The sequence below is a fragment of the Salvia miltiorrhiza genome, chromosome 3 (assembly GCF_028751815.1).
Source record: "Salvia miltiorrhiza cultivar Shanhuang (shh) chromosome 3, IMPLAD_Smil_shh, whole genome shotgun sequence".
Taxonomy (NCBI): Eukaryota; Viridiplantae; Streptophyta; class Magnoliopsida; order Lamiales; family Lamiaceae; genus Salvia; species Salvia miltiorrhiza.
Genome location: NC_080389.1, coordinates 28,284,975 through 28,310,648, shown reverse-complemented (window position 1 = coordinate 28,310,648; position 25,674 = coordinate 28,284,975). Strand labels below are relative to the sequence as shown.

At 36.2% G+C, this 25,674-nt stretch overlaps 1 protein-coding gene across 1 annotated transcript; it reads right to left on the bottom strand.

Moving 5' to 3' along the window:
* Positions 1-1,127: 1,127 nt before the first annotated feature.
* LOC131014010 (2-alkenal reductase (NADP(+)-dependent)-like) lies at positions 1,128-9,072 on the bottom strand. The gene is made up of 4 exons (XM_057941947.1): positions 8,546-9,072; positions 7,937-8,103; positions 4,354-4,436; positions 1,128-1,603 (listed from the first exon to the last, which is right to left on the bottom strand). The coding sequence occupies exons 1-4, from the start codon at positions 8,967-8,969 to the stop codon at positions 1,225-1,227; spliced, it is 1,053 nt and encodes a 350-aa protein (XP_057797930.1). The 5' UTR covers positions 8,970-9,072; the 3' UTR covers positions 1,128-1,224.
* Between the last annotated feature and the right edge of the window lie 16,602 nt (positions 9,073-25,674).

The following is a 25,674-nucleotide window of genomic DNA, read 5'->3' as shown; positions in this document are numbered from 1 at the left end:
TCAGCATTTAAATCAAAAATATAGTGGAAGCCCTCTTTATTGACGCCATCAAATTCAAATTCAAGTCATCGTTCAAATACAAATCCAAAGAGATCAAGAAGGCGTACTTCCATCCAAGATTGCAAGAAACTTTTCAAGAGGATAATCAGAGGATCAAGTAGAGAATACAATCCGCACACAAATACATCTCAATCCATATATTTTGGATTTGTACATTATATTGAATACATTAAATTTGTGTTTACAAAATCACTCAATATGGTTTCGATTTATCAAAACTCCAGGGGTGCCCGGTGCTGCAATATTTGATTTTGCATGCATCCATCGATGAATTCGACAATAATTTTCTCTTCGGATCAAACGGTGATTGCATCTTGTTGCTGGCAAAATTTCACTATCAAAGTTATGGTGCTTCATGGTTCTAATTCTAAAATTACAAGCAGGTTACTTTAGTCGGATTTTCTTAATCATACTTATGCTAATACAGTGTTCATATAGAATATCAATGCGATTAAACGGGCCCTTGAAAGGAAAAAAGTTAATGTTCTGCTTACGACATTCTGCTGGGAGTTTTTCGAGTTCATTGATGCAACAAAGTTTATTGAATCTCCTACCGCTGGGCTGAGATACATCTGGTCAGGCCGTAGATTTTTACCTTCTCATGTTGAATTTGTTTTGGACGGAGCTATATACTCTGAGTCGTTTATGGATTTATGGCATTTGGACAACACCCATGTTCTTCCTTGTATTTTCTCAAATCATTCGCCAATTATCTTGCAGTGTTCAGGTTCAGGTGATTGTGGACATCGTTCTTTTAAATTCCTTAATATGTGGATTATGCATCTGGGTTTTCGCAAGGTTATTTCTTTTTCCTGGCCCGATGATATTGACATGAGGTGTCATATTTTCAAAGTGATGCTTAAGCTAACACGGTTGGGAAGTACGCTTAAATCTTGGTATAGAGATGTCTTTGGTAATGTTGATATGATGATCTCTAATACTTAGGCAGAGTTGCTGGAGGTTTAACGACGTATTTCTATGGAGGGTTTTACGGATGATATGAGCACTTTTGCCACAACTTTCTATCGGATTGGGATATGTTTTTTCAATCAAGGCACAACACAAAGTTATAGGATAATTTGGTAAAATTGGATTGAAAATTGTGGTCCATTAAGTCATAATTCCTCTATATTGTGAATATACTAAAAAGCAAATGTCCTCTACTTAGTATTCTCCAATCTGGACAATCTTTTTTCCAATATTATCACCTGAAAACAGCCCTACAAAAGCATGTGGAACACTGTCCACGCCATGTGAGACGTCGCAAAGAGAGTGCATTTTTCCGGTGCGAAGGTGCTCCGTCGTCGTCTTCATAAAATCAGTGTAGCATTTCAAGAAATCAGCCGCTAGAAATCCTTGAATGGTGATCCTCTTGTATACCACATCCAACATCTCCAGCGCCGCCCTCTTACCACTGCCCGTGTACTCGGAGATGGCGCCGCACACTGCCACCCGCCCGAACTGGCTCATGTTTGCCACTGCCGCCTCCAGCATCTCTCCACCCACATTGTCGAAATATATGTCAATTCCCTCTGGGAAGTACCTTAGAAATCATGAATCAACAAACTCTTACACAAATTTTTGGGAGTCAACTAATAAAATAAGTATAAAAAGAAAATACTCCATTCGTCCCAAACAATAATCCTAAAAATGGATGACATCAGTTTTAATAAAAATAATTGAGTGTATTATGAGGATAGAAATGACCCATCTTAGAAGTAGTGCTAAATAAGAATGATTATTTAATTTTACTGTAAGTGAAGAAATGAGTCAACATATGATAAAATATGTAAATAAGTTTATATATAGAAGGTAATATATTGTGTCTATAAATGAAAAATGAAATTATTATTCGTGGACGTACCAAAATAAAAATTATGTCCCATTTTTAGGGATGGAGAGAGTAATAATTTTACCTTTATTATTATTATAATAATTCACTAAATCACAAAGTTCTTTAGTCGTAAAATGCACAATAACATACTTCTTGTTGCCTTTGACGACAACAGTATTTGCCTTTTTTATATAGTCAAATGGCTGGAAAAGGATCCTCCTTTTTTATTTTATTTAGTGGTTTATACTTGAATAATTTCATATATATATATATATATAGGAAATGGATCCAATGAGATTCCTCATATTGGGTGAGATCTTAGATCGATTTGTAAAATGTTGATTTAAAGTATCATGTGGCTAATATTTATTTGAAAGGGGGAAAATTTTACATGGGTTCAAATTTTGGAGGGAGCACAAATTTTACTAATTTTTTTAATATCGTTATTCAACATTATATACTGTCTTATTTATCACTATATACTGACTTATCATTTAGTCTCACATCTCACGAAAAATAGTAATTTGACTAGAACATAACCATATGTGTGTGTGTGTGTATATATATATATATATATATATATATATATATACACGCACACACACACACACACATATATATATATACACGCACACACACACACACACACATATATATATATAGGGAAGCGTTCCAATGAGATTCCCTATATATGGTGAGATATTAGATTGATTTGTAAGTGTTGATTTAATATATCCTATTTATCTGAAGGAAGAATGTTTTTACATGGATTCAAATCTTGGAGGGAGCATAATTTTACTAATTTTGTTAATATCGTTATTCAATACTATATACTGCCTATTCAATAATATCGTTATTATATATGGTCTTATTCATTAGTTTCACAATCTCACAAAAAATAGCAATTTCACTGAATATATATTGTATTCAATGAGCCAATGTGGATGAAGCATGGATCAGTATGTATACTTTTCTGCACATGATGTTAACTTGTATTTGTGATGTTTGAATCACTATTTTTTGTGTGAACCCTATCATTGTCTAACAATTGCATCGATATTGTGCATTGCAGCTTACCTTGCTCAGAAGAAGGGGAAAGGCATTATAATTTGTGAGAGAAATGAGAATGCAGATGAATTGTATTTCCTAAAAAATGGGACATAATGCAGATTCAAAATTTAAATGAAACATGATATGGACAAAAAATAAAGAAGTTATCTACATATCAATCAAATAACTATAGGCATTCTGAATTGATAAAAAATCCTAAATAATACTACGAAAAAAATCGTAAAATGCATTCTAATTCATGTTATTATACTATTATGTGAATTATGAAAACATTAATCGCATGAATCACACAAATAATTGCATGAAATTCAGATTACATGAATTGAGCCGGATTAAAATCTAATGAAAATTCGTGCTGAATCAACGGGTGATTCATGCAAATGAATATTCGTGCTAAATCAACGGGCGATTCATGCAAGATAATTTTCGATTCAGTTTTGCAACATAACGTGATTCATGCAATATATTTGTGATTAGTAATTCCAGAAATCATGTCGTAAGAAGTAACTGTTTAGAAGAATTCCAAAAAATATGATAGAAGCAATATTTGCATAAGATATATTTATATTCTTTAGCAATAAAAAGATATGCATTGAAATAGAAAGAGATTAATGAAATAAAAGTTACCAAATCTGAGAAGATATGTTATAGGCGTTAGTTTTATTTATAATGACAAAAAAATCCTCCAATGCAATAAGCGTCAGTTTTATTGCTGGTCTTTAGGATGATTTTAAGCCATAGGATCTTGAAAAATAAAGGGCCGAGATCCGTTCCTATTTTATGCAAAAAAAATCTGTTTTTATTTTAGCTCACCTAATTAAGAAAACGATAAACGAGACAACATGTACGTGGTTCGATCATAAATGATCTACGTCCACGGGAGTTCTTCGTTGGTTTCACTATACTTTGAGAGAGTCTTTACATAAGTGTTGCTTAGAAAGATAAATCCCCCTTTAATGCTAAAGCTAACCTTCTATTTATAGATGTGAAAGTGAGCCCTAAAGGCCTTAGGCCCATGAACTCTAATAATTGGATTTAGGCCCTTTAATGCCTTAATACACTTTAGTCCTCATCAATAGGGAAGGGCTAAAATAAGAGCATTTCTTAAGATATAAAATAAGAATCATTTTCAGCCCTTAGATCATCAAGATCTACGGTTGATTCGTAATCATGTTGAATGGATTTATTATCCTGAGTTCGAATCCCAAAGGTAATAAAAAATTATTTTTCACAATTCATACTTTTATACAACGAATTCATACGTGTTCTACCTAAAATTCATATATTAAAAATTATTCTTATTTCTTATTTTATTTCTTATTTTAAGATGTGCTCTCACGGTAGTCCACCTATATATATATTACTTATACGAGATCAAGAGTATTGACCTTTTGAGAGCGGAGTTGAGATCGATCTCTTCCTTGTAGTTGAAAGCATCGTCAAAACCAAGCTTTTCCTTAAGCAACTCAACCTGCAAATAACAATCAGCTAAACTAATCAATGTACTACTAATTTGTAAATTCGCATGTTCGACCGAAGAAAAATAAAAAAAGAAATGAAAGTGAGGGAAGAATTCCCTAACAAAACAAATACTAGTATTCTTTTTGTGCAAACCAACACTTTTTTTTAATTATTGGTTTAGATATTGTGTCCAACATGACTAATTATAAACTATTTGAGTAATTTCTTTTCAACATTGATTTTAAAAAATTACTATGTTAAGTGGTAAGTGAATGAAATATGGCATTATAAAAAAGATCAAAGAAAAAACCAAATTTAAGAAACCCTTAAAAGCACAATAAAGCACAATAAACTCATTAAAACCTCATTAGGGAAAACCCGAAGGAAAACCCCTAATGAGGAAAAAGAGTACTCGTCTAACGACAAAGAACAAAAAACGTGATGGCAGAGCGGAAATGATCGCTTCAGAAGCTCCGGCCTAACCATCGCCTCTAAGCAATACTGACTCAAGCCAACCACCAAAGAACCGGCAAGAAAAACAGAAACCGAAAAACAAAAATCGAAAAACCAAATAAGAACAAGTGAAAATATAAAAAAAGGGAAAAACTTTTGTCATCTAAGGAAAGTGCTCAAGCTTTGCAGGACAACCTGAAAATGAATAATGTTGAAGATTCACGCGACGAAGGGAGTATAAAATAAGAATCATTATTAGCCCTTATATCATCAATGTTACGGTTGATTCATCACCTTATTGGATGAATTTATTGTCCTGAGTTTAAATTCCATAGGTAGCAAAAATTTAATTTTCATAATTCATACATTTACACAACGAATTCATGCATGTTCTGTACAGAATTCATAAATTTACATACGATTTATCTAAGATTAAATCTCAACTATTAAATTATGAGCAGATCAATAGTTTGAATCTATTCCTATTTTATAATCTAAGAGTTGTTTTTACCTGAACCACCTCTCCTATATATATATATATATATATATATATATATATATATATATATATATATATATATATATATATATAGAAAATAAAATGAAATGGGGCTCAGGCCGCACCCAAAAAATCACCCTATAATTTTTTCCGTTATACATTTTTTTTTTCTTTATGAAGGATTAATAACATTTTTTTTTGCGATAACTCAATGCCTCCTTACTACTTTAGTAGGGATATGTTGAGGAAGCGTGAAAAAATAATACTTCTTTCGTTCCTCAAACATCTTTTTAAGGGAGTGTGACACGGATTTTAATAAAAGTTAATTGTGTATTTGATGAATGGAGAATGAATCTATATCTATATATATACGAAACACTAGTTTTTAACGGTAACTTTTTACCGTCAGATTTTCTCTCTCCTTCTATCACTCATTTTATCACATTTTTTCTCTCCTAACTCTCACATCTCGCACGTTCTCTCACCATCTTGATTATATGATTTTTACCAAATTTTCTCAAACTTCTCTTTTTTCTTTTAATTATTTTTTAAAAATCATCAAATTTGATTCATGGAAAATATTCAATATGGATGTTAAATTAAAGATCGTGACAATATCTTTAATTTGATGTAAAAATTATATTTAAAAAAATTGACACAAAAAAATTATAATAATTTGAAATCATAAAATTAATTTATTTCTCTCTCCACTCTCCACTCCTTTTTTTTATGTTGAAGTCACGTTATTTTATCTTTTATTATTTCTTTTATAGTATTAATTTTATTTTTATGGTGTTTTTTTTTTTATCATATTAGCTTATTTCAAAGCTCTTCAATTTAAAAGTATTGTTTTTAAAGTAGAATTTAAATTAATTTAATATAAATTTATAGATGAATAATTGATTATATCATCTTAAAAATTATTTCAGATATGGTTTAAATTTATTAAATCTTTAATTATGTTTGTATTGTTTTTTATATTTATTTATATTAACATATCTACTATTACTATTTTTAATTAAATATTATATTAGATTTACATTTACTACTCCCTCCGTCCCGTCCAAGATGCTACATATTCCTTTTCGGGCCGTCCCAACGAAAATGCTACATTTCTATATTTGGCAAAAATAAGGAATTTTAAACACTTAATTAATATTAATTAATCATTTCTTTATTACATTCTCTCTCCTACTTTATCACTTTATTACCTTATCTTTCTTAGTTTATCACTTTATTACTTTCTGTCTCCTACTTTATTACTTTATTATTACACACTTAAAACATTAATCTACAACTCCTTAAATCTCGTACCGAAAAGAAAATGTAGCGTCTTGGCCGAGACGGAGGGAGTATATATTAAGCATCAAAATGGCTCATTGAAAAATTATTAATTGGTGAATCAGTATTGATCCTATTTAAAAATAAAAAAATAAATTGAACTGCTTAATTTTATACTAGAAACTCTATTTAAATTTAAAAAGATCATGTATATTATTTGAAAATGAATGACAATTATATCATGTTCAGCCCGTTTTTCCACTAATCGATTGATAAAAAAATATTTGTTTGTAAAGCAACATAAATTAAAATTTAAATGTGTATAAAGATAAGTATTGTCATATTTATTCAAATTACTTGGCACATATAAACTTACAACTCATCAATAACACCATTATTGAAATAATCTATATATAATATAAAAGAGGAGTTTGTTTACCTCCAATTTTTCTCTCTCCTCATAAACTTTCCCTCCAAATTTTCTATATTCTTTTTTTAATTCTTTTTTAAAAAAATCATTAATTTCTATTATAAAAATAATGCTCAAAATGGATGTTAAATTAAAGATTGTGAAAAGACCTTTGATTTGATATAAAAATTATAAAAAATAAATTTGAGATTATTAAGTTATGATCGATTAAAATATTAAAATTAATTTTGTTCGCTCTCATTTATCTATAATGTTGAATATCGTACTCTATTTTCATTGTATTTTCGTTTATTGGCGACAAACATAAGCATATGTCATTTTTTTCCTTATAAAAAAGTTTACATGAATTTTAATTATAATTGTTTAAACAACAGTAATTTTTAATGCAATTAAAGGAGGAGGAAATTTGTATTAATTTTAATATGAATTTGTAAATAAAATATTAGTTATATATCTTAAAATTAGAATTTAAAATATTAGTTATATATCTTAAAATTAGAATTTAAGATATTATATATATTTATTTAATTATGTGTACAAATTACTTATTTATTTATATAACAATTTAATAATATACGATTTGGACTTTTACGAGCCAAAATGATGGCTGTTAATTTAGTTATATTGTTGCTTTAGTGTAATCGTAGCCCGTGCATCGCACGGGAGAGCGTACTAGTCTCATAAAAATAAAGATTATAAGAGTAATAGTAAATGTAATTATTTTTAAAAATAGATTAAATTTTTTTTAAGGACATCTCAAAATAGAAAGAGACGAAGATAGTTGAGGGACAGCCTGAGTACTCCATATTTGTAAGATTTTAGATTAGAAATGTAAAAGTAAATTGACCTTTTTTTGAGTACCGGCACAGCCGACGACACGGCAACCAAATAGCTTAGCATATTGTCCGACTAGACTTCCCACGGATCCTGAAGCAGCTGACACAAATACGCTCTCTCCCCTTTTTGGCTTGCATACTTCATAAAACCCTCCATACGCGGTAAGTCCACTAAATCCTGCAAACAATATACTCCATCATATATACTAACCAAACTTGATCATATAAATGTTTTTATAATCATTATTATTTTAAATTTAAAACTATTTTTACACTATTAATTAAATTTTAAATAATTAATACTTTTAACTTTAAAATATTAATTTTGTATCAATTGTACTTTATCATTTTCAGACTATAAAATTTTGATTTGACTCATCAGATTAATTTTTTTCACATGAATATCATATCATAAAAAATAAAAAAAATAATAAAATTCCACAATTTTTCTGCACTCATCTATATAGGGTAGTAAGTATCTTACGCGTAGTAAGTTTCACATATTTAAATAAGAAAAAACATCAAGGACGTACTAATATAATAATAGGAGAGAGTATGATTTAAGTTGGAGGATGTAGAGCTAAATAAATAAAAATTGGTGGTAGGGTAAGAAAAGTTACCAAGAGCACCAACAAGGTGAGGTAAGTCGAGCCCTATGGCCATGGGATCCAACTTATTCAAGAGTCTGCCTTTCTCTGCAAGTGTATACTCTCCCCATGTAAGCATCCCTACCACAAGCTCCCCCTTCTCCAAACCCGGCCGCTCCGACACCACCACTTGCCCCACGCCATACGTATCGATGGCCAGCCCAGGAGTGATTCCGGTGGCGAAGCTGATTGCAGCCTGCGAGGAGCTCTGCTTCTTCATGCGGTTCAGCTGGTATGGATCCACCGATACATACACATTCTTGACGATCACCTCTACTTCACTTCCTCCATCTATCGATAGAGAAATCATTTCACTCTTAATCTCGAAATCGGATTCAGATGGAGCCCCATTTATGTGACCCTTTACTGTTACGAACTTGTTGTTTACCTCCTCCATTACTCGCACTTCTTTGATGATAAGTAATCAACTCAAACGTCTCTCTACATATATATAACGCACGCAAGAGTCTATCTACACCAGGGGCGGAGCTACCTTATAGGTTAGTGGGGCAATTGCCCCTCCTATTTTTTTTTAGTATATGTATATATATAGTGTTAATATATATGAGTAGCCTAAAATATAAAAATACATTTCAAAAAAGCCACAAGTATAAAAACATATCAAAACTAGCCATTTTGCAATGAAAATACTATTTTGCCCATTGATAGTGACATAAAGTAATGTGTTATTAAAAAAAACAAAAAAACAATGACTACAACTCTTAAAGACATGTCCACCTACTTGAATTTTGGCTGACATGCATGCATTTAATTATTATTTTTTTTTTGTAAATTTTATAAGTTTATTATATTTTTATTGATTTTTTTTCGTTAATCATTTATAGCAATAAATTCTTTATTCCTTAAAATGTACTGCTACATTAACTATAATCATTGATCATAAGCCATTAGTAAGTATAAACTTACTAACTATAATCAAAAGCCATACATCCTCATTAGTAATTTGAAAATTCAAAAAATTATATTTTAGAGAGAGAAATTTTGAAATAATATATGGAGAGCTAGAGTGTGAATATATAATTGATTCTGGAAGATTCAGCTTCATTTCATTTCAGTTAAGGTACCTAAACAAAATTGAAAAAAAAGGCATGTTCTTGAGTACACGGAATGATACACGAATATGTACACGAATGCACGTTTATGCCTCAAACGTAGTTTTCTAGTTGTTTATTTATTAATATATTGCATGCTTTAATATTTGGAGGTGGATGATGTATGGATCATAGTTTTTTAGTACACAAAGTAATACACGAAATCGTACACGATATTATTTTAATACGATAAACATAGTGTTTTGATTGATTTATTGTTACTATAGTGTATATTTTAACATTTTCAGTTGGAACTACATTTAGATTGTAGTTACAGTAGGACAAGAAATTCTTAGGTCGAATGTTCTTGAGTACACGAAGGTAGGGGTATGCATTCGGTTATTTGGTTTTCGATTTTTGCTAAAACAAAATTTATATTCAGTTTTGAAAAAAAAAACGAACCAAACCAAATAAATCGAACTGAATTAACCAAATTTTTAAAATTAAAACCGAACCGAACCGAACCAAAAAATCGAATTAATCCGAAAAAAAAAGGAATAAATCGAAAAACTGAATTCTTTTTATAAAATTAAAAAAATGCTCAAAATTGTATTATATTTTTTTTCATTATCCATCATTTATTTCAGAAACATATATTTAAAATATTATGATTAGGGTTAGACAATAAGTTATATATTAGAAAATTATAATTAAAACATAAATATAATTCGATTTTCGGTTTTGTTCGATCTTAAAAAATTCAAACCGAACCGAAAAATAGAACCATATTTTAAACTTTGGTTTAGATCAGTTCGGTTATTCGGTTTTGGATTTTTTGCTCACCCTTACACGAAGATATACACGAAACACTGCACAAATGCGTTTTTATGCCACAAACCTAAATTTTTTGTTAATTTGTTGTTACTATAATGCATATTTTAATATTTCAAGCTACATATTATGTGCACGAGTATTTACACAACTAGGTTTTTCAGTGTACGAGTCTGTACACGAAACTACACACGATATGTACACAATTTTGATTTTCGGTATATGTAAAAGTCGTGTAATTTCTTTTAATAGATGCCATATCAACCTATCATTATGCATCATAGCGGCCATAAACTGCGGGCGCGGGTCCTACTTTGATCTTCCGTGCACGAATCGGTGTACGAAAGCGTACACGATATTGTGCACGAAATCGGTTATACACGAGATTAGGGTACACGAATCATTCGTGTAGTGCAGTGGTTCGTGCAGTGTATCGTGTACCCTAAGGATTCGTGTACCCTAATTTCGTGCACCGTATAAGATGATTGATTTTAGATCGATTATTGATTTAATCAATCATTATAAGTTGATGAAATGAACCAATTTATAGTAGTGTTTATAATCTCTAAGGATAATGACTTTAAAACAACAATAAGACTTATTATTCGTATCAAACTTAAGTTACTTCATTAATATTTATGTACATTGTCTAACAACATTGTAAGTCTTTGATGGATCACTAATTTAATAGAAGTCAATAAAATCGTGTTAAGTATGTTTATTTTGAAATTTGAATCATAATTCTCAAGGAAAATGTAAATGTTAACATCCATATCGATGCCGAATCATTTAAAAGTATGTTATTTGATTTTGTGTCTAGTACCGTGTACAAAAGATCATAGTCGTGTACGATATCGTGCACACTTGAACATGTTCTTCAATACACGATACAATACACGAAACATGTAAATGAGAACACGAAGTAGTACACAAAACATGTTATTATCCATTGTTATTAAGTGCACGAAGTTGTACACAAAACCTGATTCTTCAGTACACGAATAGTACACGATTACATAATTTATTCACAATTTCATCCCACACCCAACAAAAGCTCCAACAATTCATCCACAATTATAGTAATTTATTTATTTTTCCAATTTAATAAATAGCCAAAACATGTAGCCAATATATGATATTAGTCATTTGTTTATATTTACATATAGTTTTTATTTCAACTTTAATGTCTTCTAATACTTGTTATTTTATGTTATAAGAGTAATTGTGTTCAAATTATATTACAAATGCTACTATTGGACAAAGTGGTGAATGATTAGAGCGAAATTTAAGATGTCGCATGTTCGATCCCTCTAATTTATTTTAATCCTTAATTAGTCCTTCTATTTTCTTTTTCTTTTGATGTTATGCTTTTTCTTTTTTGTTATGTTTTGTATTTTATTTTATGATTTTCTATTTTTATTTTCACTAACTATAATATTGTTGATTTCTTTGTCTTGCAATATTCTTGATCAATAATCGATCGATGTGCACATGAGAGTTGCTTTTACATTATAGTCATTTTTTTTTTCAATTTCGAGTCACTAATTTATTATTATATACTAGCATTTCTACTCCGTGTAATGCATGGAAAAATAATTTTATAATTTTTACATTTGTATAATATTAATACTAATTCAATTATCATACGTATAAATATAATAAAAAAATTATTTTAACTGAATATATTCGAATTGAATATTAAAAATTTTAAAAATAAAGAAAATGCATATATGTGTGTGTGCAGGTTTTAGTGGTCTAAAAACAAGATATAATTCACAAACAATAGACAACATGATTCAATATATGTGTGTGTGCAGGTTTTCGTGTACCCTAATCTCGTGCACCGTATAGGATGATTGATTTTAGATCGATTTTTGAATTAATCGATCATTATAAATAGGGGCAATGAGCCAATTGAGTAGTTTTTATAATCTTTACTCAGAATGTCTTTAAAACAACAATATGGCTTATTATTCGTATAAATCTTAAGTGACTTCATTAATATTTATGTGGAAACAAATCTAGGATTATTTTAGGAGAATCTCTAAATGTTTTTTATAATAAAATCCGAAACAAATTTAGGATTATTTTTAGGAGAATTAGAATCTCTAATTAGTGGAAACAAATCAAGAATTATTTTTAGGAGAATTAAAATCTCTAAATTAGTGGAAACAAATCTAGGATTATTTTAGGAGAATCTCTAAATTAGTGGAGACAAATCTAGGATTATTTTAAAAGAATATCTAAATTAGTGGAAACAACATAATTTTCGAACAAAAAATAAAAAAAAATATTCGAAAAAAAAACATATTTTTCAAATATAAATAAACAAAATTTCAGAATAAAAATATTATTTCGGAAACAATAAAAAAATAATATCTTGAAGCAAAGCTATGATTATTTTTAGAAGAATCCCTAAATATGTGGAAACAAATAAATAAAACATAAATTTTGAAAAAAAAAATACATAATTTAATCTTCAAAAAAAATAGTATTAATTTCTAAAAAAATAATAGCAGGAAATAAATCTAGAATTATTTTAACAAGAAACACAAAATTATTGGTAACAAATCAATAATTATATTTTGAAACAAATAAATAAAAAAAATCAGGAATAAAAAATCATACAGACTTCGAAATATATGATTTATATAATTATAGGAAATAAAAAACCGAAAAATAAGGCAAAAAAAACGATAAATAAGGAAACAGATAAAACTTAAATATTAAAACATAATTTTCAAAAAAAAAAATAATCTTAAAAAAAATATTAATTTCGAAAAAACAATTTAATTCCAAAAAATAAATGATAATATTTTGAAACAAATAAATAAAAAAATCAGCAATAAAAATAATATAAAATTCGAATTATTATAAGATTTATAAGTATAATTTTCGAAAACAAAAAATAGAAAACTAAAGCAACCGGCTCCCCCTAAAATTATAAGCCTAATCTAATTGATTAATTAATGAAGCGCAGTCTGTTGGTAAGACGCTTCCCCTCCAACCAATAGGTCGGGGGTTCGAGTCACCTTAGAAGCTAGAGTGTGAGTGGTTTTTTCCTTTCTTTGGTTGTAACAAATTAAAAAAAAAAAACAAAATTAATGGAGGATAATTATGTAAAACACTATATTCATAATAAAATCGGCTCCCCCTAAAATTAAGTGAAAGGCCAAAAATCACTACTCTTCAAAAAAAAAAATTCGAGAGAGAGAGAGAGTGATTTTTGCTGAATTTAGAGATACTAAAAAATCAAGAGAGACAGGAGAGAGAGAAGAGAGAGAGGGATTTTTGTTGATTTTTTTAATATATTATAGTTATATTATTTGTGGTCCCCATTGAGGATATGCTTGTCTTTTTACTACAAAATGACTACTTTTACTATAGTTTTATACTTGTGGCTCTATTAAATATATTATTTATTTTATAGGCTAAATATAAATTTCCCCCATATATATATATATAATTATAAAAATATGTATATTTTTGCCCCACCAAAAATTAGAGGAAAAAGGGGCAATCCAGTGTGATTGGCAAATGGACTTGACAAAATTTGATTCCTTTTTTTTTTTGTTATATACTTTATGGAGAGAGAAGATACAAATAAATAAATAAAAGATATGTAGGAAAGAGAAATTGTGGTTATCTTTTTCCACAATTTTCCTTTTATCAAAAGAAAATATGAAATGGTATTTTCTTCTTATAAATTACCGTATTTTCACTCTAGGTTATGTTCTGTCTCTGTCTGTCTTCTACTGTAACTGTCTGTCTTCTACTGTAATAAAAACGAAAATAAAAAATATTCATCAACAAGTTGAGAATTTTTTTCATCTTCACAATCGATTTTTCAACTTCACGATTACAAGGTATACAAAATCAACTACTTTAAATACTTTTTTTATTATTATTACATAGTATTGTTAATTTTTTTTAATTAATTTATCATCAAATAGGAATGGACAGATTTATTATCAGAAAATCATCAAATACGAATGAAGAGGCAAGTCAAAGAGAAAAAGCTCCTCAAGAATAAGTCCCCGTCACTGAACAGTGGAAAGAGCTTTTTCTGCCATGAAGATTGTCAAAAGCCGGCTTCGAAATCGAATGGGTGATCGTTGGATGAATGATTGTTTAGTTACTTATATTGAGAAAGAAATTTTTGAGACAATTGACAATGAGCTGATATTACGTTGCTTTCAGAATATGAGTAATTGTAGGGAATTATTTAAAAATATTTTAGCATTATATAATTTTTGTAAAAATTATTAATTTTTTTTTATCATGTTTTGTCCTCCCTATCTTTAGGGGCCTGGCTCCGCCCCTGATCTACACCCATCCAATGGGATAAGATATTGCTGGTTTTAGTTATTGTACTTAATGTATCCTCAAATTTTATTCAAAAGTTTCATTTCCTAATTAGGTATAGTCAACCCTGAAATAATAATTGTAAAATTAAACTACAACATAAATAAAAGCTTTAAATATGAAAAAAGGGAAAACTTAAAATCAATGTGGGCATCGATTTGCATCTAGAAGAACTCAAAAACTTGTATTGCTTGTATTTTTTTAACGATGCCTATCTATATTGTTGGGTATCTTCGCCTAGCCAGGGTTGCACCTCTTGGTTCCCGAACCTCCTGTCTTCCCCACTCGTGCTCAAGCACTTGATCTTCCTCTGCTCGGGGCGACTTCCCAGCTCGCCGCGATTCCTCTGCTCAGGGCGACTTCCCAGCTCGCCGCGAATTCTCTGCTCGGGGCGACTTCCCTGCTCGCCGCGAATTCTCTACTCGGGGCGACTTCCCTGCTCGCCGCGATTCCTCTGGTCAGGAGCGAGACGATTCCTCTGGACTGGAAGAACTCGGCCCCGCTGGACTGGACTCCGCTCCGCTGGCCTCGGTCTCGCTGGCCTCGGCTCCGCTGGAGTTGATCCCGCTGGCCTTGATCCCGCTGCGCTGGACTGCGATGCGCCTCGATTTCTCTGGCCTCGGCTCCTCTGGAATCCGCTGCACTGGAGGACTCGGCCCCGCTGGCCTCGATCCCCGCTGGAATGGATCCGGCTGGAACCTTGATCCCGCTGGACTGGATCCCGCTGAACTGGATCCCGCTGGAGCCTTGATTCCTCTGGCGCCTGGAGCTTCGATCCCTCTGCTCTCGATTCCTCTGCTCCTTCTTCACTTCTCTGCAACACACAAAGAAAGGCAGCAAGTAAAAGAAAAACAAAGTAATCCTGAAGAAAAGAGAGAAAGTAAGAAAATTCAGAGGGAACTCAAGGTGGGAAAATGTGTCCTCGGGACACTTTGGCTCAGATTTTTCCCACAGTAGGCAACGGCTTCTTCCGGCAGCTCAATGATCACGGCTCAGGGAACAGGAAGAACGGATCAGCAACCAGATCTCAGTTGCACAGCCACCAACATCAGGAATCCGATGGACAGGATTCCGATGGCTTGCACACTCACAAAGTATCACCAAACCAGGAAACCGATGGACAGGAATCCGGTGATACAAGCTCTCAATCGAAGCGAAGTTCACACCCACAGTCACCAATCAGGAAACCACGAACAGGAATCCGGCGACACTTCAAGAAAGAATAGCAGAGCCTTCTATATCAAACGGTGTGAAAACTTCCTTACAATTGAAAGACTTGCAGCAGGGATAAAAAGGAGTGGAGGTCATTGGGAAGGAGGGAGGAGCATTGAAGTCGGAGGTGGGAATCGAGGAGACGGGCGGCGAAAAAAAGGTGAAGCGGCGCAGATGGGATAGTGGGCTAGGGTTTTGGAAATGGGCCGGGTAACAGATTTGGGCCAGGGAATTAAAGATCATTGGGCCAACTCTCCACATTCCACCTTTGGCACAATGATCATTAAGTCACGAGGGAAGAGCATGCCTTTGATTTGAGCTTTATCATTGTAATGGATAAAATCCGACTGCCCAGCTCGAATCTGCCTTGGCAACACTGACTCTGCCCAGAGCGATCCATCTGCTCTGGCAGCGACCTGATCCCTCTGCTCTGGCAGAGGCGCGATCCCTCTGCTCTGGCAGCGACATGATCCCTCTGCTCTGGCAGAGGCGCGATCTCTCTGCTCTTTCAGCGGCATGATCCCTCTGCTCTGGCAGAGGCGCGATCCGTCTGCTCTGGCAGCGACATGATCCCTCTGCTCTGGCAGAGGCGCGATCCCTCTGCTCTGGCAGCAACATGATCCCTCTGCTATGGCAGAGGCGCGATTCCTCCACTCTGGCAGCAGCACCAAAGTAAACATTACAACACGAAAATATACAAACTGGATTATAAACTTACGAAGACCTAGTCAACATGGGTGACTAGGTCAAACGAAGGTTACGGCAGGTGAATTCCGAAGAAGTCGGAACCGTTAGGGTTTCAAGGAATATTCCAACAAACCCTAACCCTAGTCACCCCTCCGCAGCTTCATGACCTATATATACTACCTCACTAACACAATCAAGAGACGCTGTCACTGACATTCAATCTTATACTTACGAACTCTCAATCTGGTGCTCACCCGCTCTTCCGTTCCGCCTCCACGCTCACAACTTCAAGGGTTCCGATTGCTTGACTAGCCCCGCTAGCCCGGACGTTCGTCGCCCCTTGTTCATCGTCGCTCACCAGCTTTGATCTAACTTCCGGGACACCCCGATCTTCCGGATACTCCATTTACTATCATTTTTCCTTTATCATTTACTCATTTCAGTTACGTTATTTACGTTGAATACTTATATCCGTTCACTGACTTGAGCGTCGGAGGCCCTTCCATCGACACCCCCACCGGTGCTCTTCGGACGGCTCTAAAGTTATTTCTGGTCTCAGGTTGCTAGTGCCCGTCGATCCAGACGTGACCGACGTCGCTTCCGTAATTGTCGGATTCACCCCCTACAATTTGGCGCCCACCGTGGGGCCCTAGCAATCAAACATTCCCGACGAACAATCATCGAGTTCTACCATGAGTACCCAAAACGAACATTCCCGACGAACAATCAAACCCCCTGATCGGGCCGGGTATACCGGAAAATCATATGTCCTACAAATACCAAGTTTAAGCCTAGCCAAAAGGGCATAGACTCAAACTGGAGGGAAAATGATAGATAATATCAAATTCTAAAGACCCTACTTACTATCACATAAAAAGAGTTCAACAAAGTTTCAACTACAGTTAGTTCAATCACCACCATCGCCATGCCCCAATCTCCACACCAGTAGGAAATTCTATTAGTGATCTTCATCTTCATCAACCAAATGTCGAATCCTACTTGATGACCCGATTGATCCTTCTTGTGCACGTGACATAATAATCAAAGCCCCTAAAGTAGCAAGGATGAAGGCCATGTGAGCACAAGGACCGCCCCAACCCAATCAAGTAGTGTTAAGAATAATAAGAATGCATTCGTACAAGGGCGATTCAGTCAAATAAACAGGTACGACTCCATTGCCCAACATCATCTTTAAGAGCATGCTTGACCTTTACACTACCATGAATATTGTGATATTATTGACCGTGTTGCCCAAATGAGGTTTAGCTTCTACTTTTCATATTTGAAAGTCATCAACCAAATCACCCCCATCGAGGCTTATCATTTGTTATCATACATTTAAAGTGTTGGCTATGTTATCTATTTGCCCTTATTTTAGTTTATATATGATAAGCATGTAGTTCATATTGCCCCTATTCACCCCATGGGGCTAAGTCCTAATTTATTACGCTTAAGGGTTATTACCCCCATCGCCCTGTTGGGGGCGACTCCTAAGTTTTTATATGAAAATTATTGTCCCTATTGATCCAATGGAGCCAAGTTTCAATTTATTACACATATGGGTATCGCCCTCATCGCCCTGTTGGGCCCGATTCTTTAGTTTTATACATGAAAACTATCGCCCCTATTGACCCTAAAAGGCTAAGTCCATATTTTTTATAAGCAAGAGCTATTGCCCTTATCGCCTCGATGGGCCCAAGTCTAAAATTATCATGCATAAGATTATCACCCCTAATGGGCTCCATAGTTCAAACAACTAAGTCTAAATGGGGGGTGAATCATGACAATTAAATTTGATAGTAAAATTTAAGAGGAATCAGCGAAACCCTCGCCAGAGGAATCAGCAAAATCCTCGCCAGAGGAATCAGCGAAATCCTCACCAGAGGAATCAACGAAGTCCTCGCTAGAGGAATCACCGAAGTCCTCGCCAGAGGAATCAGCGAAACTCTCGCCAGAGGAATCAGCGAAATCCTCGCCAGAGGAATCAGCGAAATTCTTGCCAGAGGAATCAGCGAAGTCCTCGCCAGAGGAATCAGCGAAGTCCTCGCCAGAGGAGTCAGCGAAATCCTCAAAAAGCGGAATCAGAGAAATCCCCAAAAGGCGGGACCAGAGAAATCCACAGAAAGGCAAACACAGGGAGTTCGCCAAAGGAAGAGTCAGAGAAATTACGGCAACACCAGTCAACGAATGCAAAGATGTCATAAGGAAACCCTCAACCATATCAAAATCAGAGAAATCCAATCAGATGAGTCAGCGAAATCATCAAAGGAGGAGTTAGGAAAATCTCTAAGGAAAAATTTCAACACTTTGATTAAAAGGATAAACACGCCATTTCACATGAAGGAAACAATCATCACATCTCAAAGCTCCAAAGACAAAGCGACAGAATGGCATCAAAGATAAATAAACGCAAAGTCAGATCAAAAAATGGGTGGATAATATTGACAACCAGAGGGGAAAAATCATCCCTCAACAACATCCACAGTGAAATTCAAAGTACTTACAGGTACAGCCTCAGCTTTGCTGAGGCGCTCCACTACGCTGGCAACGTCGTCGTCACGCTTGGCCACCTTCTCTTGTTCTTTTTCTCTCTTCTTCTCCAATGCATCATAATTATTAATGCACTGGATGGCCGCCCAGACTCGGGACTCCATCTGCAAAGAAATAAAGTGGGTAATGTCAGAACAGAGAAACAACTTTTGCCAGAAGAATGGCCTTCGCCAGAGAAATGGCTCTCGCCGGAAAAATCAAGAGGCCATGTGCCACGAGTTAGATCTCCTTGATGAGAAACGGAACAAAGCAAATATCAGACTAGCTTACTACCAACAAAGCATCGCCAGACACTACAACAAACATATCCGCACCCGCACATTTAAGCCGGGCGATTGGGTATTACGAAAAGTGTTCCAGAACACCAAGGAATCAGGTGCGGGTAAACTGGCCCCGAATTGGGAAGGACCATATCTGATCACCAAAGTGATTGGACGTGGAACATATAAGTTGCGATCGACAGACGGACGTGACATCAACAATAGCTGGAACGCCATCCATCTCAAACAGTATCACGCTTGATCTCTACGCTTCTACTCTATTTCATAAGGTCTTCCGAGACCAACTCAATCTACTACACGTTTACTGACCTTTGCATGCAGGTGAGAGCTACATTCGGGCTTGATCCCTTAATTGGGTATGTAGGCAGCTCTAAGGAGCGCAGCCCCCCTCCCCCCTCCCCCTCCACACCCAGGAGGGAAAAACTTCAAATGTAAAAGGCGCAAGCCCGTATCACCCCGCATATACTGCATTTAGCCTTAAGTTTAAACAACTAAGTCTAAATGGGGGGGAGAAAATTTTCATGTCAAAGGCTCACGCCCATCTCACCCCGAACTTCTTGAATTTAGACTTAAGTTTAAACAACTAAGTCTAAATGGGGGGAAAAATTTTTCACATACAAGGCGCAAGCCCCGTATCACCCCGCATATACTGCATTTAGCCTTAAGTTTAAACAACTAAGTCTAAATGGGGGGGAGAAAATTTTCATGTGAAAGGCTCACGCCCATCTCACCCCGAACTTCTTGAATTTAGACTTAAGTTTAAACAACTAAGTCTAAATGGGGGGAAGAAAACTTCATGTCAAAGACGCAAGCCCGTCCCACCCCGAACGTCCTGAATTTAGACTTAAGTTTCAACAACTAAGTCTAAATGGGGGGAAGAACTTACATATACGAGGCACAAGCCCGTTTTCACGCAAAACCTGAGGTAAAGACCCGTCGTGCCCATCAGCGCAAAGAGCGCCTCTCCCAAACTGAAAAATTTTCGCTTCGCCAGAGAAACGACTCTCGCCAGATAAATGTCCTTCGCCAGAGAAACGACTCTCGCCAGATAAATGGCCTTCGCCATAGAAATGGCCTTCGCCAGAGAAATGGCTCTTGCCAAAGAAATCACACTCGCCAGAGGAATGGCTCGTGCCAGAGAAATGGCCTTCGCCAGAGAAATGGCTCTTGCCAGAGAAATCACACTCGCCAGAGGAATGGCTCGTGTCAGAGAAATGGCCTTCGCCAGAGAAACGACTCTCGCCAGATAAGTGGCCTTCGCCAGAGAAATGGTTCTTGCCAGAGAAATCACACTCGCCAGAGGAATGGCTCGTGTCAGAGAAATGGCCTTCACCAAAGAAACGACTCTCGCCAGATAAATGGCCTTCGCCAGAGAAATGGCTCTCGCCAGATAAATGGCCTTCGCCAGGGAAACGACTCTCGCCAGATAAATGGCCTTCGCTAGAGAAATCGCACTCGCCAGAGGAATGGCTCGTGTCAGAGAAACGGCTGATAACACTCATATTTCCATGGTTTTTAATGTTCATATGATGTTAATTTTATAGGAAATTGAGTGTTGGATGATTGTTTTGTGCTTAATTTGCTTTATCTTGTGAAACATGATTCTTACTCGAACTTTGAAGGAATTTGCAGATTTATTGAGTTCGAATTTGGAACAATGTTCTGAAATAGAAGTTGTAGATCGTCTCGATACGAGTTCGTGAGCGCAAACGGATCATAAATCGGAGTTCGGACGAGAAAGTTATGGCTGAAACAAAAACGTCGCGCGCAGCAGTAAAAATTCGGCGACCCAGACGGCGACCGCCGGCCAGGTCGCCGAATTCCCTGTTTCAATTTTGGCCTCCGGTGGAAAATTCGGCGATCGCCGAATCTTAGAGTAAAAAGGCTGATTTTCGGCGACCCAGACGGCGATCGCCGAACGGGTCGCCGTTTTTAGGCGTGTTTCCGTTTCCTTCCGCGTTTTTTACGTTTTTCCAAGTATTTTCGAGCTCAAACACTGTATTTTTACCCTGACACTATAAATAGGTCTTCTTTTGACCTATTTAGAGTCCCCAGCTTTAGTTTTTCAGTTCCCAACTTTCATATTTCAGTTTTTAGCTTTTAGAATACTTTAGCTTTCCAGTTTTCAAGGCTTGGATCAAGATTGAAGATTCAAGCCGCTACAATCGTTTCAATTCGGTTTTTATGCAATTTGTTTTTACAATTGTGTTCAATTTAATTATGTTTATGTTTTCTTTTGTGATGTCTGGCTAGTCTTCTAATCTGAACCTAGGGTTTGTATATAGCTAATTGATTATGTGTTTTTGATTTATTGATATCAATTTGCCCTCCAACTTATGATTTATGATTCCTGGTGCTTATTTATCTTGTGAATTATCTGATCAATAATTTACATGTCTAGCTGTTCAGTTTGAGTCTTGAATGCGATAATTGTTCAGCCGATTCAGGAATGCATGATATAGTGTTAGCCTTGAGTCTTGAATGCGACAGGTGAAGCTATAGGAAGCTATTCTTTATGTGCTATTGGGAGTTAATTCATTCCTTGGAGTCTTGAATGCGAAAAGGGATTAATTAATCTACATTCATAGGTGGTCGTTAGAGACGCTTGTGATTAACATAGTGATCTTTCATCAGGGTTGGATTAAAATTGGTAATTGAATCAATAGGTTGAATGCATATAGTTGATTAGTGAAAATACATCCCTAGGGTCAGACTTTTCTTATATTTGAGTTAATCGTCATAGTTTTTATGCTCTTTAGTTTTAATTAGTTAATTTAGTTCAATAGTCACCTTCAATTTCGTTTTACTTGCATACTGTGAAAGTTTGTGTAGGAAATAGATAGAGTGATTTCGTGTTACAATCCCTGTGGATACGATATCCGATTGCTGTTTATACTACAATTACACCGTGTTAGTTGCGGTATTTTTGTGCTAATAAAATTAGTGATCAACGGCCTTCGCCGGAAAGATCACCAAAAGAGCGGAGAAATCTCCCGCCTAGGGGCAAATTTACTCTTATGCCCTCGACCACGCGAGGCGCATGTTTTAGCAACGAATTTACTATTTTACCCCCAGCATGGAATTTACTATTTTACCCCCAGCTTGGGTTTATAAATAGCCATGTACGCGTAATCTGAAATCTACGCTATCTTTGCTTGCAACACTACAGCAATTTACTCTCGTGCTCTCAACAATCCAATTACCCTCTCTCACCTTTCCAATCAAACACTAGGTACAACTCGCGGTTCAACGACAACTCACTGATTAATTCTATATCTACTCATTTATGGCTCAACGCCACCGTAACGCCCAGCGCCATTAGATGCATTTTGGGCCTCTAAAAGAGCCGCAGGTCTAGGACGCCCAGCGTTATGTCACCCCGACCATTTAATTACACGTTTTTCCGGCTCACCTGTTTCACGCGAATTGCCGGAAATCAAAGAAAAAGGCAATGCCCTGCTCACTATGCGCACCCTATACAAGTTAAATTGCACTCCCTACGGTCAAATTGCACTCCCTAGTTGAAAAAATTTCAACTATGTGGATTTCTCTGATTCCAACAAAGAAGGTGTGGACTAAGTCTTTTATTTTCCTAGGAAAATGACACACAAACTCAAAACTTGAGATGAAGACCCGTCGTGTCCATCAAAGCAAAGTATGCCTCTCCCAACTGGAAAATTTTCGCTTATCCTAATAGTCTCGGCAGACACCGAACATCTTGTTTATCCTGCTCGATTGCGCGTGAGTCCAAAAATTGTAAAGCCAAAGAGGCGTATCTCCCGTAAGCGGAGCCTATATCACTTTCATCTTGTAAAGCCAAAGAGGCGTATCTCCCGTAAGCGGAGCCTTGATCACTTTTATCTTGTAAAGCCAAAGAGGCGTATCTCCCGTAAGCGGAGCCTAGATCACTTTTATCCCGTATCAGGCGGAAGAAGCGCAAAAGATGTAAATCAAGGAGAGAGAAAGAAGACCTAACAACTTCCTTCCTGCTTCACTTTGGCAGAACCGTCGGTCCCGTAGGACCCGACGACTCCCACTCTGCTTCACTATGGAAGAGCAGTCGGTCCTGTAGGACCCGATGACTCCCACTCTGCTCCACTATGGAAGAGCCGATAGTGCCGTAAGACCCAACAGACTTCAACTCTATCTCACTCGAGAAGAGCCGACAGTCCCGTAGGACCTAAGAACTCATACTCTATCTAACCACATAAGAACCGTAAGCACCGCATATAACGGTTTAAATTCCCCATCCGCAAAAGATAAAAGAACATAAGCTCCATAGGCAACACGAGCTCCGGAAGGTCACACTACAAAGTTGAAATAGAGGGAAAAGTAAGATGAAGAAACGTAAGAGACGTCTATCAAATTTCACTCCCTAATTGAAAAAATCCAACTAGGGAGTGGGGGACAAACTGTAGTGGATAAAATCCGACTGCCCAGCTCGAATCTGCCTTGGCAACTCTGACTCTGCCCAGAGCGATCCATCTGCTCTGGCAGCGACATGATCCCTCTGCTCTGGCAGAGGCGCGATCCCTCTGCTCTGGCAGCGACATGATCCCTCTGCTCTGGCAGAGGCGCGATCCCTCTGCTCTTTCAGCGGCATGATCCCTCTGCTCTGGCAGAGGCGCGATCCCTCTGCTCTGGCAGTGACATGATCCTCTCTGCTCTGGCAGAGGCGCGAACCATCTGCTCTGGCAGCGACATGATCCCTCTGCTCTGGCAGAGGCGCGATCCGCCTGCTCTGGCAGCGACATGATCCCTCTGCTCTGGCAGAGGCGCGATCCCTCTGCTCTGGCAGCAACATGATCCATCTGCTATGGCAGAGGCGCGATTCCTCCGCTCTGGCAGCAGCACCAGAGTAAACATTACAATACGAAAATATAATAAATTGGATTATAAACTTACGAAGACCTAGTCAACATGGGTGACTAGGTCAAACGAAGGTTACGACAAGTGAATTCCGAAGAAGTCAGAACCGTTAGGGTTTCAAGGAATATTCCAACAAACCCTAACCCTAGTCACCCCTCCGCAGCTTCATGACCTATATATACTACCTCACTAACACAATCAAGAGACGCTGTCACTGACATTCAATCTTATACTTACGAACTCTCAATCTGGTGCTCACCCGCTCTTCCGTTCCGCCTCCACGCTCACAACTTCAAGGGTTCCGATTGCTTGACTAGCCCCGCTAGCCCGGACGTTCGTCGCCCCTTGTTCATCGTCGCTCACCAGCTTTGATCTAACTTCCGGGACACCCCAATCTTCCGGATACTCCATTTACTATCATTTTTCCTTTATCATTTACTCATTTCAGTTACGTTATTTACGTTGAATACTTATATCCGTTCACTGACTTGAGCGTCGGAGGCCCTTCCATCGACACCCCCACCGGTGCTCTTCGGAGGGCTCTAACGTTATTTGTGGTCTCGGGTTAATAGTGCCCGTCGATCCAGACGTGACCGACGTCGCTTCCGTAATTGTCGGATTCACCCCCTACAATCATCACAGTCATTTTTACTATCATCCTATCACAAAGACAAGACAATAGAGGGTGACAAAAAATATTATGCACATTAATCTCAGTCTCAAGCCACAGAGACCAACCCAGGGGAAATCACCACATTCTCAAACCAGGAAGGTTATCATTGAAGACACAATAGACTCAACAGAACACACACGCAGCACACAAGGACACAGGACAAGACACAAGACAACAGAAAAACATGCAGAGCACACAGATCAAAACAAAGCTCAACAACATAAACAAAGACAACACAAGAAAAGACAATGGACAAGCAGCCACAGAGGCTGAACTTGCCACACACACAAGCACAGAGACAGAACAGAGCAACAGACTCAACACAAAACATGGCACACACAAACAGAGCAGAGCTCAATCACAGAGCAGAGCTCGACACACAGAATACACAAAGACGTAAAACAAACTCAGAGCAGAGCTTCAACAGACAGAGCTCTGTCACAACAGAGACACAAAAGGTCATCCAAACTCTTTCTTAGCCTTGAACAACCATTTGCATTCAACAAAATAGCAGTTATTCGGTCTTTCAACAAGAACCCAAGTTTTGTTATTATGCAAAGAGTTCATTTTAGAGTTCATAGC

Coding starts and splice junctions, on each gene's coding strand:
- LOC131014010 (XM_057941947.1), bottom strand. CDS start 8,969: ATGGAGGAGGTAAACAACAAGTTCGTAACAGTAAAGGGTCACATAAAT. Junction 8,104..8,545: donor TCACCTTGTTGGTGCTCTTG/GTAACTTTTCTT, acceptor TATTGTTTGCAG/GATTTAGTGGACTTACCGCG. Junction 1,604..4,353: donor CTCAACTCCGCTCTCAAAAG/GTCAATACTCTT, acceptor ATGATTTCTAAG/GTACTTCCCAGAGGGAATTG.